The sequence below is a fragment of the Lolium rigidum genome, chromosome 3 (genome assembly GCF_022539505.1).
Source record: "Lolium rigidum isolate FL_2022 chromosome 3, APGP_CSIRO_Lrig_0.1, whole genome shotgun sequence".
In the NCBI taxonomy this organism is placed as follows: domain Eukaryota; kingdom Viridiplantae; phylum Streptophyta; class Magnoliopsida; order Poales; family Poaceae; genus Lolium; species Lolium rigidum.
Genome location: NC_061510.1, coordinates 100476757 through 100493705, shown reverse-complemented (window position 1 = coordinate 100493705; position 16949 = coordinate 100476757). Strand labels below are relative to the sequence as shown.

Genomic DNA, 16949 nt, shown 5'->3' with positions numbered 1-16949 from the left:
CAATATCAAATTATCATAGTAATCATCTTGTCATATATCGATCGATATTCTGTCAATTCCCCAGCTGTAATTTGTTCACCCAACAGGCTATTTCTTTATGGAGAGACACCTCTAGTGATATGTGGATCCCGGTCCTATTTCCTTTACTGCTAAATTCAACTGCAATCCTGTTCTGTTTACTTTATGCAAATATCTCCTTCCATTCGATACGTCTAGTTCTTTGTGTTCAGCAAACCGGTGAGATTGACAACCCCACTGTAAGTTGGGGCAAAGTACTTTGGTTGTGTTGTGTGCAGGTTCCACATTGTTGCTGACGCCGGTAGTGCGCCCTGTCACTAGTCAGCCATCAACACCTTTCAGAAGTCACGCCTTTCTCCTACTGGTCGATTAAACCTTGGTTTCGTACTGAGGAAAAACTTGCTGCTGTGCTCATCACACCTTCCTCTTGGGGTTCCCCAACAGCGTGTCTGCGTACGACGAGCACACGCCATCACGGCGGAACAGCTGGAATCAAGACGTGAAAGGTCTGCATGCGTTGAGGAAGAAGAGACCTTCGACCAGGACGTCGGAGGCCGCACGCGCGAGGCGGCCAACAACTCCAGAAGGGGCGGCGACATAGTGGGAGGGGGTATCACGGAATCGACCGAAGTTGTGTGAGTCGTCGGTCCCAATCAGGTTCTCTGGCTCTATCGGGAATCAGGATGGAAGGTTCATGTGGAAGTTACCCTTCTGGTACTCTCAAAACAATTAATTGTATATTGGTGCTACATTAGGACGGTTCCACCACATAGTTTTGGAGTACCACAGTATGTAAAAGTTCTCATAATCTAATAATCGTTGCTCGCACGATAATTCGTAGCTATGTTCATGAATAAATTTGCATATATGTGTCTAACCCTACCCGTGTGAATTTCACCACCAAGAACGACCACGCATTTGTTAGACTCGAGAGTAATTGAGGTTTCGAAGGACACCGGACTAGAGCATTAGGAAGTTCAAAGAACCCCGTGCATACTCAGGAAAAACCGAGAGATGTTCCCCATCCGAGTCGCCGGTTTAAATAAGGAGTAATAAGAAATAAAAGAGACATGATGCAAAGTAGAGAAGAAAAGCAGCACTAACTTTGGAATCTTACTCAATGTAAAAGAAAACTTTGGAATCATGCTCAATGTAAAGAAAATAAGATTGTTACATCTTTGTGGCATTCCGTACGCAAGGCTTATTTTTGTAAACATTTTGGTGGGAAATTTAGCCAATTCATAATTTGCATTTTCCAAATAAATAAACTATTTCTTCTTTGACAATAGATTGTGGTTGCACGAAAGTGTGGAGAAGCAACAAACGCAGGTTGATGAGTCACACAAGAGAAACGTGCCTACCGTAGGGAGTGGGACCCAGGAGTCAGTGCGCTTCATCTTGGACCGGAAGCCAGCCAGCGGTGGCATTTTTCTTGCAGCGGAGGAAAGAAACGCGCCGTCCGTCCGTCCGAAATCTGACGGCCCAGATCGTCCCTCCCGACCCACTTAACCTCCACCATCCCCTGCCAGCCTCCCTCTTCCTCCGCCGCCTCCCCCTTTCTCCCCCAAATCGCTCAGAAAACAAACCCTAGCTAAACCCCGGCGACCGCGCGCGCTTCTCCGAGATGAACAAAATCAAGGCGCCGGCGGGGGCGGGCGCCATGGTCAAGCTGGCGCTGGCGGGCGGCGCGCTCTGGTTCGGCGCCACCAACACGCTCTACAACGTCGAGGGAGGCCACCGGGCAATCGTCTTCAACCGCTTCGAGGGGATCAAGGACAAGGTGAATAGTCCTCCTCCGAGGATCCCTCCCCGATCTCTCTCATGGTTGCTCCGCCCGATTCGCTGGATCTCGCGGTCGTCTCACCTCCGTTCCCTTCCTTGTCTGCAGGTCTACCCCGAGGGGACTCACCTCATCATCCCACTCATCGAGAGGCCCATCATCTACGACGTACGCGCGCGACCCAACCTCGTCGAGAGCACTTCCGGGAGCAGGGATCTCCAGATGGTAACCCCAGATCCCCTTCGCTCGTCTCTGCTAAGTGAGAGTCGCTACGCTCAGTAATGAAAAATAAGTGCACGGATCATCATTCTATTAAAACGGAGTTGCTGAAAATCAGGCGCCTTAGATTTATTAAATCTCAGTCACCTAGTCAGCCATTAGATTAAGTGCATCAAGATTAGTGTAATTTTATTGTTTTGTGTCAGGAACTCCTTTACTCCAAATGCCTTGCAAGCTGATTTTTTAGCAGGCCGCTGGCTACTGCTTTATCGCGGGCATTAACTTTGTTATGGGATGCATTTTCCGTGTCTTTGTAGATGTGCTGTTTAGCATTTTTTCCCCCTTCTGTGCTTGCTGTTCTTTGCAAAAGAAAAAAAATAGCGGCACATGTATTGTAGCCTAGAAAATTATCACAAGCCATTGGACTAAGTCATGATTCGTGTTAATTTAGAGAGTTACACGTTGGTTGTAATTGACATTTTCCGAATTGCATCTAGATCGCAACTGAGATTTTCCTAATCGTATGTGGGTCGCAACTGAGATTTTCTCAGCATGCCGATAGTAATCGAGATTTTTCCCAGTTGCATGTGTTCGCAACGTAGATACATTCCAGTTGCATGTGGGTTGCAAGTCGCGACTGGAACCGCAATTAAGATTTCCCCAGTTGCATGTGGGTCGCAACTGAGACTTTTCCAGTTTATGTGGGTCGCAAGTCACAACCGAGATATTCCCGAGTTACACGTGGGTCGCAACTGAGAGTTTCCCAGTTGCATGTCGGTCATAACTGAGACTTGCATGTGGGTCGCAACTGAGACTTTTCCAGTTGCATGTGGATCGTAAGTCATGCCTGGTGATTTTTCTCAGTTGCATGTGTGTCGTAATTGATATTTTTTCTATTGCATGTTGGTCGCAGTTGGGATTTTTCTTGTTGCATGTAGGTTGTAATTGAGATTTTCTCAGTTACATGTGGGTGTAACTGAGAATTTTCCAGTTTCACGTGGGCTGCAACTGAAATTTTTCTAGTTTCGCCTGCGTTGCAACTAAGATTTTCCAGTTATATTTTATATAGGTTGCACCTCATCTTTTTTCACTTTTTTTCTAGCAAAAGGCATGAATATAGAGCTTTGTTGTTTTTTCTCCTATACACTTTATATAAAGGTGACAAGAAAAATCATGAAAGCCACACATTTTGTGACTGCATCCAAAGCCTGGTAGTGCTTTGTCTGTAGGCCCGTTGTATGTAAGAAACCTAGGCAATTTATCTCTTCAGCTTACCGTCTGGTGACTTAGATTTAGTAAGTTTCAGTCGCCTGATCTGTAGCTACGCCCCTATTAAAAAGAAGAAACATCAATGCCTTACCCCTTCGTATCCAAAATAAAATAGTACTCCATCCGATCTAAAATACGTGTCTAAAAATACATGTATATGTAAACATGTCTTATATTATAGATTCACTTATTTTTGAACAAATATATTGGATCAGAGTTAGTTGTACACATTTGCAGGTTCGTAAGAGAACCATACAATCGCCTCCATGTAATTATACATTTTTTAACTTTTTTTATTAGTTGCCCTTTCTCATCCAATCAATTATCCCCGCTCATGTACCTAGGCTGCATGCCTTTTTTGTCTTCGTGTTTCCTGGTCGCTAGTTTCAAAACAAATGTTGACTGCTGGGTTGCTTGTAGTACTGCATCTGGTCTCGCTCACGTGATGTAGAGAAACTTCTGGCTTGATCGTTACATGTTGCCATCACCATTTACGGCACTGAACAAGTTAAATCTTGCTCAACATGTGAATTTTTTGTGCTCATGTGTGTGTACAACTGTAGATGCAGGTTTCTTGTTTTGCATTTCTGCTTAGAAGCAACATTTGCAGAGCAAATCCTTTCATCATAATATCTGATTTATACTGCTTGATAACTTGGACAGGTGAGGATTGGTCTTCGTGTGCTCACGCGACCCATGCCAGAGAAACTACCAACTATGTACAGGACCCTGGGGGAGAACTACAATGAGAGAGTTTTGCCTTCAATCATTCATGAAACACTCAAAGCTGTGGTTGCACAATACAATGCCAGTCAGCTTATCACGCAGAGAGAGGTACTGTTTCATCACGAATGTTGTGTTTACATTTATTTTCATGCTAGCTGGTCCTTCTGAGAACAAATGAATAACTTGCTGTTTTGTGTAATGGCAGGCTGTGAGCAGGGAGATCAGGAAGATTCTGACAGAGAGGGCCAAGAATTTCAACATTGCTCTGGATGATGTGTCCATTACCAGCCTCAGCTTTGGCAAGGAGTTCACTCATGCCATTGAAGCCAAACAGGTTGCTGCTCAGGAAGCTGAGCGTGCCAAGTTCATTGTTGAGAAGGCTGAGCAAGACAAGAGAAGTGCAATTATCAGGGCACAGGTAAGCAAAATATTAACTAGATAGGCGATTTTCATATGGCTCCATCTACTTGCCCTGTTTGCAGTTCAGTGATATTTACTAGGCATATTGCCCGTGATTGTTGTGTCTTTATAGCTTCATGTCTTTCATTACACTAGTGGGGAAAACTTGAGCCTAACATTTGTTGAGTTTATGATGGCTGGTTTTCTTGTGAACGCCTATTTCTATGTTGGGAAAAGCTAGTTAGAGGTGCCGCACGCCCCCTGTTCCATGCGGCGGCACGCTAGAGTGCATGCACAGCGTTTCTGTGCGGCTTTGAAATGCTCTTGACAGAAACACTCGTGCAGTGCATACAATAGTGCTATAGTACAAATGCTCACTGTTTGCTGCGATGTTCGCTGTAGTAGGTGTATGTGGTACAAACAATGTTTACCTTTTTCTATTGCTTATATTTTTTTGCCTCCGTGGTTTTTTACTTTGAGCGGCGCGCTCTCTCATGACCACTTCTAAAATCGCAGATTTTTTACATGCATGACTATATTGTTCACCTTCTGAAACGTTGACAGTGGTTTCTAAGCAATTTTGTAGAAAACATAAGTTATAAACAACACGAAAGGCTATCTGAAAAACCTGTACACCGCCGGCCCAAATTAATTGACGCATCCCACCAGGAAAAGTAACCGTTTAAAGAGCATTGTAGTAGTTTCTGAAGAATTTTCTATGTGCTTTCTAAAGAATCTGGTAGCTAGATTTTTGAACCTGGTAAGTGCTCAGGGCAACAGCTGAATTCGAATAGCATAGTAGCTGACTTCGAAAGAATATGATAGCTACTCCGGAACAACGTGGGAGCTGAATCAGAGAGCCTAGTTGTTGCCTTCAAAAGAATCCAGTAGCTAGGTAGTCGGAACCTGGAAAGTTTTCAGAACAATGTGGGAGCTAAATCAGAGTCTAGTTGTTGCCTTCAAAAGAATTTGGTAGCTACTCGCTCTGAACCTGGTAAGTGTTCAGAACAATCTGGCCGGTGAATCACGGAGCCTAAGAACTGCCTCCGAAACAATCTGGCAGCTAGATAGTTAGAATCTAGTAAATGTTCAGAAAAATCTAGCAGCTAAATCTGAGTTGGGAAGCCCAGTAGCTACCTTCAAAATAATTTGGTAGCTAGTGGAGCTTCAAAACAATAAGTCTAGTGGCGGTCCTAAAAAAAAATTGGTAGCTAGTGAGAACATGGTACATATTTTCAAATAATTTGATACTTTAGATATTATTGCTAAGCAAGATGGTAGTTATTCTTTTAAAACCGGAGGGGTATCAATAAACCTGATGAGTTTGTAAAAATAAAACGATAGTTATTTTTATACATTAGGTGCATACAAGAATCTGGAGCTAACTAGTGTAGCTAGTTGCTTTTTGTTGCTGCAGCTAGCTGTAGGTGTCGGGTGCAAAAGCTACTAGTACTACTGCATGTACTCGAGCGGTGTTACGTGAACTAATTACGTTCTACGGAGGAGCGCGTTGGCCATTTCATTACGCGCGCTGCTTAGGCCGTTTAAACCCGTTAATGGGCCGTCGCACAGGAATCTGCCGGTGCGGCGCCGCTACGTAGCAACATCCTTCTATGTTTACCGATTCATACTTTCAGTGGTATGTTCATATCACTAAACATAGTTTCAGACTTGACCCATTTGGTATGTTTGTAGTTTCAGACTTTCAGTGGTATGCTGTTTATAACTATGAACATAGTTCAGACTATCTATTCGCCATGTCCATAGTTTCAGACGTTCATTTGTATGTTTACTAGAGGCATACTGCTAATGTTGTTTATGTCTCCATAGTTTCATACATTGCACTGCTTTTTTTTTTAGTTTGAGAACACTTTAGCCTAACACTGGTGGTTTTACATGTTCCATTTGTTTAGTTTAAGAGCAACTGAGCCATGCAGTGGTAGTTTTATTATATGTTTCATTTGGTTGGTTTACATGATCCAAACACTGGTAGTTCTCTATACATTTCGTATGTTAAGTTTGAGATCACCTGATTAAAACACTGGTAGTTTTTACATGTTTCATTTGTTAGGTTAAGAGCACCTGAGCCAAAGACTGGTGGTTGTTATACAATTCTTTTGTGGAGTTGTGGATCACCTTATCCAAACACTGATGTTTCTTTCTACATCTCAACAGGGTGAGGCTAAGAGTGCAGAGCTGATAGGCCAGGCGATCGCCAACAACCCTGCTTTCGTCGCTCTCAGGCAGATTGAAGCCGCCAGGGAGATTGCGCATACCATCTCAAGCTCCAGCAACAAGGTGTTCTTGGACTCGAGCGACCTGCTACTTGGACTCCAGCAGCTCAACATTGCGGGCAAGGGCAAGAAATGAGATTTATCTCCTGTCATTCATGTCATGGTTGCCGTCGGTCGGTTTTCTCCGTGTAAGAAGAGTACTTTCGAGAGGAACAAAACACTTTAGTTTCTGTTAATGCCCTTGCTGCTGCAAATTGCTTTGTTGAATTTGCAATTGAACTTGTCAGCTACTTACTGCTTTTGCTGTATGAACCGATGGGAGAAGGTTTAATATGAATGGTCGCTTAGCTCATCTCTGGTGTGAATGTTTTGCTGTTAGTTCTGGAAGATTTTCTGTTTCTTTGGTGATTATGCATGCTGGTCTTGGTGCGCATGTCCTGTTTCTGGGATGAATTTCATTGCTTCCACAGTTCCACGTTTCACTTGTTCTGTTTGTGTTTATATGGCCTGAAGTGTCTGCAATATTTTTCACTGTCGAGAATCGTCTGATTCCTTTATGGTAGCTGAGTATCATCCCCATGGCTGGGTTACCAGAAGAGATGTTAAATGAAAAATAGTATGTAGCATTTGCTAGGATCTGCTTGCTTCTTGATAGTATATAAATAATATGAAATCCATGCAAATATACCATGAAGGTCATGTTTATCAGTCATATTTACAGAGTTCTGGAAAGTATGTACATAACGGGAAAATCCATGCAAAGATACCATACATATGCATCTGTCGTACTTACGGAGAAAACAATCAGCACTAGAAATGAGAATTAACATGTGGTTGGGTGGTTAGGATGGCACTGCAACCAGAGTTTAAACTTCAGGTTTAACACTTTGACGTCTCATAAAAATGCGGAATATTATTTAGTGAGAGGCGACGTTTTCGTCGACAGCGAGTCGCCTGTGACAACTTTGTCAATCTCAAGACCCGTCGGATGAAGTTTTTTTGTGGCAGTTTCTTGGAAGTGCTCATATGAGTAGGTTGTGCGTGTGTGTCTTCATAGGTGTGACTGTATGTATGTACTAGACCATGAAAGCGCGCGTTGCTGCGCCCGTCCATAGTTAGAAAAGAATGTTTGAAAATTCAGGAAAATGGACATTTATGAAAACTTGAATATCAATCAGAATTCAATGATACATGTTAAGTAGAAGATTTACATAAATTCGTAACTTATACACTAACATCTCTGTTTTCTACCTTTTTCTCATGATACCATAGTACAAAAATTGGACAGAGTAAAACATTAAAAGAATTATCCTCTAAAGTCTTGCATCTTCTTGCACGGAATTCAACTCTAATATGAAGGTCACTTCTGAAGAATTCAAGTCTTGCATTGGTGAGCATTGATGCACTCTATTTTAATGGCTTAAGTTGAATGCCAACATGATGTGCAACACAGAAACTAAAGATGTCCCATGAGGTAGAGCCGAGAACAAATCATCATGTAAGAAATATGCAAGAATAGGAACGAGTATAAGAGAATTAGGAATAGATAACATTTAGTAATGAGGCACATACCTGATGTCCACCATCCATGGATTCCATATTTATGAACAATATCTGACTTAGGTTTTCTTACAGTAATTGACTTTAGTACGACATAACAACAGAACCAACTAAATAAGATCAAAAAAATGTTACTACCTTGCATATCCAGCAATAAATTTGAGCTCACTTCATTCTGAATAAGACCAAGAAATGATTTCGGATCTAACATATAAGGTTCGTTATCTACTTACCCTGGCATATTGCAGCATTGGGAATCTAATATGCAACTGAAATAGGAGTTCAATTTACACTCGGGTTACCCGCAGAAAAATGCACCCAGGTTAGCCTAAAAGATAAACAAACTAACTTTTCTAATCTAAAACTTCTTACGTGGGCAAGTGCAGCCTTTGCAGATTGCAAATCAGTCAACAAAAATTCTTAGCTATAGCTTAAGGATGGGTGACAGATGGAATACCAGGTGTCATGCTGGTCACATGTTGTGTTCCTGAAATAAAAGAATTAAGTTACAATAACTAAATCATAATATTTCAATGCCATGCTTCGAATGGAGAATGAAATATTAAGACATCCTTCAAAAAAAATTAAACCTTAAACAAGGCTATCAATACTTACTCAACAGGTGCAAACAAAGCTAATGCAACCATATGCAGCTGAAGTGAATATTTGAAATTCGATTAACAAACAGGAAAATGTTATCCTGTTACACTAAAATTAACATAAGCACCAACTCGGTGGTGCTCTAGAAATCTAAACCATTACAACCGATCCAAGCAACGAAAAATGATGAACTATTGACAGTTCACTCCAAAACGCCAACTGACTGCTTTAGTCAAGTGTGTATATGATAGTTAGCTGAAATATAAATGTATTACATGCTTGTAAAATATGCCTAGGTTTAAAGAGTTTTGCCACTTTATTTATTTCCTTAAGGGGAGACTGAAGAACAAAGGTACCCATTCTATCCAAACAATCAGTGGATTAAAACTCCATATACCTTCAACTCCCATTCCCTACCTCCAACTCCTCCCAAACAAACACGCTAATGTATGTTGGAATAATGCAAATAGCTCCTATATTCCCGAGGATGATACAACAGGCTGGGGTTTAATAGCGGGACATGATAAGGGGAAGGTCGTAGCTCCTCTAGCGGGAACGAAGGATGACGTCCACGATTCCTTATGAGAGGAACTGTGTGCGCTGTCTGAAGTTTTGGGGCTCTGACTACTCAACTTGAGGCGATCAAAGTCTTCTTTGAAACAGATTGGGAGCTCATTGCTTTCGAACTGAACAAGCGGTAGCCTGACACCTCCACATAGTCCAGTATATTAGAAGATGTGAAGGTGCAACACAAAACTTCTTCTCGTGCGATGTCTAATTGTGAAGTAATGCAGACAAGAAGCATCAAGTAGACGAGAAGCAAGCATGACTGCTCTTGAGCTCGCTAAAATTTCTAGATTGTGCCCTCTTAATGACCAAAATAAAGCTGATTCTTTCCATCAAAATTAATTAGTACTTTTGCACTTAAGTTGTATCATGAATTATTTTAGGGCGTCATGCTATTACACTTTTTTTATTCCATCCTTGTATATGTTTAGCCATTCATGCAATTATGTGGGTAAGATTGTGCAATACTATATCTAAAACTTTGAATAGGAAGTTGCCAACCATCCAATTTACTCTATAATATTTATATGGTTCAGAAAATATTGATGTTCTTTCTACAAGATGGATAGGCTCTAAAACATGAGCATTTATCACATGGTATTATGTTATTTCAGTTCCATGTTTTATAAATATTTTAATATTTATTATTTTTAGATGGACGGGCACGGCAACGCGCGCTTTTATGATCTAGTGTTTTGTACAAGGTAATAATATCTAAGATGATTGCTTTCCGGTTGAAACATATTCTTGATGATGTTATATCCCCAGTGCAAAGTGCTTTTGTGTTTGGGAGGTTGATTACTGACAATGTTCTGATTGCATATGAATGCCTGCACAAGATCAAGAATAAAAAGGAAGGAAAATGGGGCTACTGTGCGGTAAAACTTGATATGCATAAAGCGTATGACCGTGTTGAATGGAATTTTCTAGAAAGTATGTTGAGAAGGCTTGGTTTTCAGCAAGGTTTTATTGATCTTTTGATGATGTGTGTTTGTTCTGTGAAGTATAAAATCAGATTTAACAATCAAGAAACATATTCTTTTACTCCGGGTAGAGGATTTAGACAGGGAGATCCACTTTCTCCTTATTTTATTTCTGATTTGTGCAGAGGCTCTTTCAAGTTTACTGGCTCATAGAGAGGAGGTTCGTGGTATGGAAGGTGTCAGGGTTTGCAGAACTGCGCCATCAGTATCTCATTTACTCTTTGCTGATGATTCCCTAATCCTTATGAAGGCAGATATGACTAATGCAACCTCATTGAGACATGTACTTGATCAATAATGTGCAAGCTCGGGACAACTGGTTAGTGAGGCCAAGTGTAGTATGTATTTCAGCCCAAATGTTGACACAGATGCCATGGTAGAATTATGTTCAGAACTAAACATCATGACCGAAGCTTTCTCTGATAAATAACTTGGACTACCTGCAATGGTAGGGGTGGACCGAAGTGATAGCTTCATGTACTTGCTAGAAAGGATTATTACAAGATTAGAAGGACGGAAGGATAAGTTCCTCTCTTTGGGTGGTAAGGAAATTCTTCTGAAGGCTGTTATACAGTCTATATCAGTTTATGCTATGTCTGTTTTTAATATTCCCAAGAAGTTGCTAAAGGAAATGACTGATGCAATGTCAAGTTTCTGGTGGGGAGATACGGAGGAACATAATTGTATGCATTGGATGGCTTGGTGGAAAATTTGTATCCCCAAGAAACTTGGAGGAATGGGGTTTAGAGACATGCATGCTTTCAACCTTGCTATGTTGGTAAAGTAAAGCTAGCGATTAATTTCAAATCCAGATTCATTATGTGCCCAAATATTGCGAGCTAAATACTATCCTGATGTAAATCTTTTAAAGTCTAGCCCTAAAAAAGGCTCATCTTTTACTTGGCAAAGTATTATTGCAGGACTAAATGTTTTTAAGCGTGGATTTATATGGAGAGTTGGTAATGGAGAGTTGATCAATATATGGGACGACCCATGGATTCCAAGTAGCCCGGACAGAAGGATTCAAACTCCAAAAGGACAAATATTGCTAAAGTATGTGAGTGAACTCATCAATTTGGATACAATGCAATGGGATGAAGTGATGTTGAAGGAATTATTTAACCCGGTTGATGCTATGATAATCTTGAGAATTCCACTGAGTGATGACTGAAGATTTTATTGCATGGCACATGACAAAATCTAGTAAATTTTTAGTGAGATCTGCATAGTATGTTCAATGAATCATCTACATGGGCATAAGTTAGACCGGGCAGCAAACCAGAGATCCTCCTCCCATAATCCGGTGTGGGAAATTTTGTGGAAACTTAAAGTCCCAAGCAAAGTTAAAATTTATATATGGAGGGCTTTTCATGGTACTATACTAGGAATGTCTGTATTTGCAAATAGGCATATTCCCGTATCGGGGCAGTGTCCAGTTTGTGCGCAGGGTGCAGAAGACGTGAAGCATCTTATTTTTATGTGTAATCGTGCGAGAGATGTGCGGGAATCCCTTGGACTAAAGAAAATAATACAAGAGGCAATTGTGGTGGACAGATCCGGATATGCGATCTTAGAAGAAATCCTTCGAAATAATTTTTGTAAACCTCCAGTTCTAGGGTCCCTGGGCTTGAAGGAGATAGTTGCTGTGGCAACATGGTATATCTAGTGGCAAAGGAGACAATACTGTAAGGGCGAACATGTTATTTCGCCATCAAGAACATCGTTCGCTATCCTCGGTTTGGCCTTGAATTTATGGTGGAGCTGAATCGGGAGCGGAGCCACGAGTTGTGGGCTGTGAAAAACCAGGACCAAATTGTTACAAACTTAATATTGATGCATTTTTCTTTCCTAATGGCACATGTTCAATTGCTGCGGTGCTCCGAGATCACAAAGGATGAGCTGTTGCTGGTAAAACTTGGATTGGAGATAATTTCTTAAATGCTACTACGACTGAGGCAAGTGCTCTTTTGAGAGGGTTACAGCTGGTTGAGGATCTGGGATGTGCTCCGGTTATAATTGAGTCAGATTGTCTACAAATAGTGCAAGCTTTTAACAGAGAGAGGGAGGTTTGGAGCCCTTATTCTGCTATCCTCTTTGACTGCTACCTGATGGCGCAAAGAATTGGTAACATCGTGGTGCAACATTGTCCAAGAGAAGGAAATGGTGTGGCGCATACTCTGGCGCTAGATACTCGTTTAATTCTAGCACTACTTTTTTCTGGGACGATGATCCTCCTAGCTTTATTTTACCAGCTGTAATGAAAGATGTAACATTCTATTGAACTCGGGCAGCAAAATTTTTATGCACTGTTTTACTTAACAGGGTATCTAAGGGGTGATACGTCTCCAACGTATCGATAATTTCTTGTGTTCCATGCCACATTATTGATGTTATCTACATGTTTTATGCACACTTTATGTCATATTCGTGCATTTTCTGGAACTAACCTATTAACAAGATGCCGAAGTGCCGATTCTGTTTTCTGCTGTTTTTGGTTTCGAAATCCTAGTAAAGAAATATTCTCGGAATTGGACGAAATAAAAGCCCGGAGGCCTATTTTCTCACGAAGCTTCCGGAAGACCGAAGACGAGACGAAGAGGGGCCACGGGGTGGCCAAACCCTAGGGCGGCGCGGCCCCACCCCTGGCCGCGCCGGCCTATGGTGTGGGCCCCCCGTGCCGCCTCTCGACTTGCCCTTCCGCCTACTTAAAGCCACGATACGGAAAACATTACTGAGACGCCGTCACCGCCGATCCCATCTCGGGGGATCCTGGAGATCGCCTCCGGCACCCTGCCGGAGAGGGGAATCATCTCCCGGGGGACTCTACACTGCCATGGTCGCCTCCGGAGTGATGAGTGAGTAGTCTACCCCTGGACTATGGGTCCATAGCAGTAGCTAGATGGTTGTCTTCTCCCCATTGTGCTATCATTGTCGGATCTTGTGAGCTGCCTATCATGATCAAGATCATCTATATGTAATTCTATATGTTGCGTTTGTTGGGATCCGATGAATAGAGAATACTTGTTATGTTGATTATCAAAGTTATGCTTATGTGTTGTTTATGATCTTGCATGCTCTCCGTTACTAGTAGATGCTCCGGCCAAGTAGATGCTTTTAACTCCAAGAGGGAGTACTTATGCTCGATAGTGGGTTCATGCCGCATTGACACCAGGACGAGTGACGAAAGTTCTAAGGTTGTGTTGTGCTTGTTGCCACTAGGGATAAAACATTAGTGCTATGTTCAAGGATGTAGTCACTAGTTACATTACGCACCATATTTAATGCAATTGTCCGTTGCTTTGCAACTTAATGTCGGAGGGGTTCGGATGATAACTCTGAAGGTGGACTTTTTAGGCATAGATGCGGTTGGATGGCGGTCTATGTACTTTGTCGTAATGCCCAATTAAATCTCACTATACTCATCATGATATGTATGTGCATTGTTATGCTCTCTTTATTTGTCAATTGCCCAACCGTAATTTGTTCACCCAACATGCTTGTCCGTCTTATGGGAGAGACACCTCTAGTGAGCTGTGGACCCCGGTCCAATTCTCTTTCTCGAAATACAATCTACTGCAATACTTGTTTTTACTTGTTTTCTCTGCAAACAATCATCTTCCACACAATACGGTTAATCCTTTGTTACAGACAAGCCGGTGAGATTGACAACCTCATCTGTTTCGTTGGGGCAAAGTACTTTGGTTGTGTTGTGCGGGTTCCACGTTGGCGCCGGAATCTCCGGTGTTGCGCCGCACTACATCCCGCCGCCATCAACCTTCAACGTGCTTCTTGGCTCCTCCTGGTTCGATAAACCTTGGTTTCTTTCCGAGGAAAAACTTGCTGCTTGTGCTCATCATACCTTCCTCTTGGGGTTGCCCAACGAACGTGTGAAATACACGCCATCAAGCATATTTTCCGGCGCCGTTGCCGGGGAGATCAAGACACGCCTGCAAGGGAGTCTCCACTTCTCAATCTCTTTACTTTGTTTTTGTCTTGCTTTATTTTATTTACTACTTTGTTTGCTGCACTAAATCAAAATACAAAAAAATTAGTTGCTAGTTTTACTTTATTTGCTATCTTGTTTGCTATATCGAAAACACAAAAAAATTAGTTTACTTGCATTTACTTTATCTAGTTTGCTTTATTTACTATTGCTAAAATGGCCAACGCTGAAAATACTAAGTTGTGTGACTTCACAACCACAAATAATAATGATTTCTTATGCACACCTATTGCTCCACCTGCTACTACAGCGAGAATTCTTTGAAATTAAACACTGCTTTACTTGAATCTTGTTATGAAAGATCAATTTTCCGGAATTAGTTACGATGATGCTTGCTGCCCATCTTAATAATTTTGTTGAACTATGCGAAATGCAAAAATATAAAGATGTAGATGGTGATATTATTAAACTAAAATTGTTCCCTTTCTCATTAAGAGGAAGAGCTAAAGATTAGGTTGCTATCTCTGCCTAAGAATAGTATTGATTCATGGACTAAATGCAAGGATGCTTTTATTGGTAGATATTATCCCCCTGCTAAAATTATATCTTTGAGGAGTAGCATAATGAATTTTAAACAATTAGATACTGAACATGTTGCTCAAGCTTGGGAAAGAATGAAATCTCTGGTTAAAAATTGCCCAACCCATGGGTCGACTACTTGGATGATCATCCAAACCTTCTATGCAGGACTAAATTTTTCTTCGCGGAATTTATTGGATTCAGCTGCTGGAGGTACCTTTATGTCCATCACTCTTGGTGAAGCAACAAAGCTTCTTGATAATATGATGATCAACTACTCCGAATGGCACACGGAAAGAGCTCCACAAGGTAAGAAGGTAAATTCAGTTGAAGAATCCTCTTCCTTGAATGATAAGGTTGATGCTATTATGTCTATGCTTGTGAATGATAGGACTAATGTTGATCCTAATAATGTTCCATTAGCTTCATTGGTTGCACAAGAAGAACATGTTGATGTAAACTTCATTAAAAATAATAATTTCAACAACAATGCTTACGGAACAATTCTAGTAACAACTATAGGCCATATCCTTATAATAATGGCAACGGCTATGGTAATTCTTATGGAAATTCTTACAACAATAATAGGAATTCACCCCCTGGACTTGAAGCCATGCTTAAAGAATTTATTAGTACACAAACTGCCTTTAACAAATCCGTTGAGGAAAAACTCAATAAAATTGATATTCTTGTTTCTAGAGTTGATAGTCTTGCCTCTGATGTTGATCTTTTGAAATCAAAAGTTATGCCTAATAGGGATATTGAAAATAAAATTGTTACTACAGCAAATGCCATCCAAGTTAGAATTAATGAGAATATAAGATTAATGGCTGAGCTGCGTGCTAGGTGGGATAGAGAAGAAAATGAAAAACTAGCTAAAGAGAAGAATATAGCTAAAGTTTGGACTATTACCACCACTAGTAATGCTAATGCTACACATGTTGCTGCACCTCCTACTCATACTAATAAAAGAATTGGTGTTAGCAATGTTTCCACTTCTAATGCAAAGCGCGAAAAGCTGCTGAAGCTGCTAAAGCTACTGAAACGCACTTTGTGATAAAGCTGCTGAAATTTTTTCCAACATTGGGGATGATGATCCCATTGCTTTAGATTATAATGGTTTGAATTTTGATGATTGCCACATCTCTGAAGTTATAAAGTTCTTGCAAAAACTTGCTAAAAGTCCTAATGCTAGTGCTATAAATTTGGCTTTCACGCATCATATTACAAATGCTCTCATAAAAGCTAGAGAAGAGAAACTAGAGCGCGAAGCCTCTATTCCTAAAAAGCTAGAAGATGGTTGGGAGCCCATCATTAAGATGAAGGTTAAAGATTTTGATTGTAATGCTTTATGTGATCTTGGTGCAAGTATTTCTGTTATGCCTAAGAAAATTTATAATATGCTTGACTTGCCACCGCTGAAAAATTGTTATTTGGATGTTAATCTTGCTGATCATTCTACAAAGAAACCTTTGGGTAAAGTTGATAATGTTCGCATTACCGTTAACAATAATCTTGTTCCCGTTGATTTTGTTGTCTTGGATATTGAATGCAATGCATCTTGCCCCATTATATTGGGAAGACCTTTTCTTGAACTGTTGGTGCTATTATTGATATGAGGGAAGGTAATATAAAATATCAATTTCCTCTCAAGAAAGGTATGGAACACTTCCCTAGAAAGAGAATGAAGGTACCTTATGATTCTATTATTATAACAAATTATGATGTTGATGCTTCATCTCTCGATAATACTTGATACACACTTTCTGCGCCTAGCTGAAAGGCGTTAAAGAAAAGCGCATATGGGAGACAACCCATGTTTTTACCTACAGTACTTTGTTTTTATTTTGTGTCTTGGAAGTTGTTTACTACTGTAGCAACCTCTCCTTATCTTAGTTTTGAGTTTTGTTGTGCCAAGTTAAGCCGTTGATAGAAAAGTAAGTACTAGATTTGGATTACTGCGCAGTTCCAGATTTCTTTGCTGTCATGAATCTGGGTCCACCTCCCTGTAGGTAGCTCAGAAAATTACGCCAATTTACGAGCATGATCCTCAGATATGTACGCAACTTTCA

General features: G+C 40.9%; 1 protein-coding gene across 1 annotated transcript; it reads left to right on the top strand.

Annotated features, from left to right (window-relative positions):
* Positions 1-1627: 1627 nt before the first annotated feature.
* LOC124702033 (prohibitin-1, mitochondrial-like) lies at positions 1628-6997 on the top strand. The gene is made up of 5 exons (XM_047234126.1): positions 1628-1798; positions 1907-2023; positions 3950-4120; positions 4218-4430; positions 6587-6997. The coding sequence occupies exons 1-5, from the start codon at positions 1643-1645 to the stop codon at positions 6779-6781; spliced, it is 852 nt and encodes a 283-aa protein (XP_047090082.1). The 5' UTR covers positions 1628-1642; the 3' UTR covers positions 6782-6997.
* The last annotated feature ends 9952 nt before the right edge of the window (positions 6998-16949 follow it).